A 3,135-nucleotide genomic window follows, 5' to 3' on the forward strand; every position below is an offset into this window, starting at 1 on the left:
AGAATAAGGATATTCAACTAAAAGCCAAAACTCAAGAAGTTTGAAATTTTCTCGAGTTAGGGCAAAAAATTTCATGAAGCTTAGAATAAGCAAGGTGAAAGACAGGCATTATGCGGTTCAAAAAGCAAACATTAGGGACAGTGAAATTGCATGAATCATGACAAAGGAAAATCGCAGAGTTTCTAAACTTAGGGTTTCCTATATATCTTCTACAACAAAGTCGAAGGTGCATTCGAAAGTAAATGTGCAAAGTAAACATAAAGGAAATCGAGAACTTACTCAAGGATCTGATGTCTGGATTTAAGTTACACCAAGCCAAACGAGCAGTTTTGATAAAGGCACTTCAGCAAACTTGAAGCCAAAAACCTCTCTTTTCGCTCTAAACTTACTTAGCAAAGAAGGATGGTGAAAATGAGTTTGTGTACAAATGCTCAGTGGTATTTATAGGCAAACAACAAAAAGGGGTAATCATTTCAAAAGAACCTCAAACGCCTCGATTCCCCCTTAAAAGCGAATATGGGAAATAAAAAATAATCAAGTGTAGCCGTCAACCGTGGTGAGAGAAAATTGGATTTCAAAATATAAATTGTCAGAGCATTTATTAGCTGAAAACCGAAGGGACGCCCAGTCAGCCTCACATCGAGTCGCGAACAGATGTGCTTGACACGTGTCACCCATTCAAATGTAAAGGCAGCTCGGATGAAGTCTACACGCAACTTCGGAAGTCCCATACAGACTTGGGGGGCAAATGTTACCCCAAATTTTGCACTCTGACGTGGCTTCATAGGATGGTGACACGTGGAATCGACTTCGAGTATTTGCTCGCAGAATATAGTCTGAGCAGGATACTACTTATGCATGCTCGAAGCAAAGCGATCAATAATCCGCTCAGAGCGACCAACACTTAGCGAATTCAGTTTCCGCATCGTGAGTCATTAAAGAAATCCCTATAACTTGGGGATCAGATTGCAGAGATATGGCACGCTATCCAAATCCCACGATCACTGTATTCTGTGTTTACTATGCAATCTTTCTGCTTATATCTATTGTAACGAGAAGGGAAATACTTCCTCTCCAAGCTCATAGCCCTATAAATAGTGATGCATGTTCACAGGGCAAAGGGTCGAAAGATTTTACTTAAGAGATATTATCTAAGAATCCATATTCAGAGATATTGTTGTAAGAGCTATAAGAAAAGGAACCTTTCTCCTTGTTCTTGAGTTAATTCAAATAACGAGGATTCGGCTATTACCGAACTGCTCGGGGCTAAACGTCTATAAAATTCCTGTGTCTTTATCTTGCTTTATCATATATCAATCGTTATAAACTACTTGCCGCTTACTAAATTAGACTCACTATCGTTGGCTAAAAGCGAGCTCAACATTTTGGTGCTTTCATTGAGAGAAGAATCAAGAATCGCTCTTCATTCTAAATATAACCACAAGTACGATGGTGGTACAGACTCACTGTTGTTGGCTAAAAGCGAGGTCAACATTACTCTTTTTATCATATCGGAAATTCTCATGGACAACCACTTTTTCTAGCCCTCAAAAGTAATTGGCCAAGCGCTGTAGCCCAACCAATTAAAGATTCGATCTAACACTCTTTGAGAAAGACTACATCTAAAAAAGAGGTGAGCATGGTTTTCCAACTGGTCTTCACAAATCGGGTAGCTCCTAGTGACAAGCTTAACATGGAGTTTGTCAAGATTATCACAAGTAAGCAAATGAGAATTCACAATTTTCCACAACACAAACCATTGTTTTAGCAAATTCATATAGCTCAAGGTAGCTTTGTAAAATCTATCACCATTCTGCTTCTGAAGACTATTATAAAGAAGGGTAGTTTTGAGGTTACCTGTTTTACCCCCCCCCCCCTCTTTATGTCTTCTTCTGTGAATTTCCTTCTAAGCCTGCATAACATCCTCCAATACCAACTCGAGTCTTGTTTTAGAGTGTGAGACCAGAAAGAAACATCTTTTAGGTATATTAGGTTGACCCATTTAACCCAAAGAAGGTAATTTTTCTCCATGATAGCGTAGATATACTTGGCCAGCATAGCATGATTCCACTTGGTGCCTTCTTTGAAACCAGTATAGCATGATTCCACTTGGTGCCTTCTTTGAAACTAAGGCCTCCATAAGCTTTCGAAAAACAAACTTTCTCCCAAGAGGTCATATGTATCTTGCTTCTCTCATCCTTAGTTCTGCACAAGAAACCCCTACATAATCTTTTAACCTCTTTAGTAACACTTTGAGGAAGGACAAAAATACTCATCCAGTAGTTTCTGAGGCCAAGTAGAATAGTGTGAATAAGTTGGGTTCTACCTGCGTGAGAGAGGTCTCTACTAGCCCATGTGTATAAGCTTTGCTTGATTTTTGAGATGATTATCCCACAGTCTTCAACTTTCCATTTTGTAGGCCTTAAAGGTACTCCAAGGTACTTCAAAGGAAAGGTGCCCTCAACAAGAGACAAATCAGCAATAATGCCTTCCTTCTCAGTATTACTCACTCCACCAAAATAAATGTGAGACTTTTGAGGATTAATGAGAAGCCCTGTAGTATTACTGAACTCATCTAGAATAGTTTTGACGACTAGAAGAGATTGTCTTGTCCCTTTACTCAAAATTATCAAGTCATTAGCAATGCACAGATTAATAAGATTTAAGCCTTTGCACAAAGGGTGATACCTGAAATTGGAGTCTTTAGTAGTAAACTGGAACAACTGGGTCACGTATTCCATAATCAAGACAAAAAGTAAAGGAGAAATAGGGTCTCCCTAACGAAGGCCTTTAGCTCCTTCAAAATTGCCTTGAATCTGACCATTCATAAGCAAAGAATAGGAAGTATTTCTCACACATATCATCACCCTATCCACAAACTTTCTTGGCAGGTTGAAGGAAATAAGCACATCCTCGAGAAAATCCCAGTCAACTGTATTGTACGCTTTGCTAATATCAATCTTTAAGGCACACCTTGAAGAGGAGTTCTTTCTTCTATAATTTATAAGGAGGTCTTGAAGGATCATCTGTTGGAATTATTTTACCAGGATCTAGATTTACTCACAAGTATGTTTCATTAACATCCTAATATGAATTCTAAAACAATGAAATAAACACATAAGGGTTTAAGAAAAC

At 38.5% G+C, this 3,135-nt stretch overlaps 1 protein-coding gene across 1 annotated transcript; it reads right to left on the bottom strand.

The window, feature by feature from the left end:
- Positions 1-1,988: 1,988 nt before the first annotated feature.
- On the bottom strand, positions 1,989-2,741 carry LOC133039251 (uncharacterized). The gene has a single exon (XM_061118100.1). The coding sequence runs from the start codon at positions 2,739-2,741 to the stop codon at positions 1,989-1,991; it is 753 nt and encodes a 250-aa protein (XP_060974083.1).
- Positions 2,742-3,135: the final 394 nt, after the last annotated feature.

The sequence above is a fragment of the Cannabis sativa genome, chromosome 6, assembly GCF_029168945.1.
Source record: "Cannabis sativa cultivar Pink pepper isolate KNU-18-1 chromosome 6, ASM2916894v1, whole genome shotgun sequence".
NCBI classification, from domain to species: Eukaryota; Viridiplantae; Streptophyta; class Magnoliopsida; order Rosales; family Cannabaceae; genus Cannabis; species Cannabis sativa.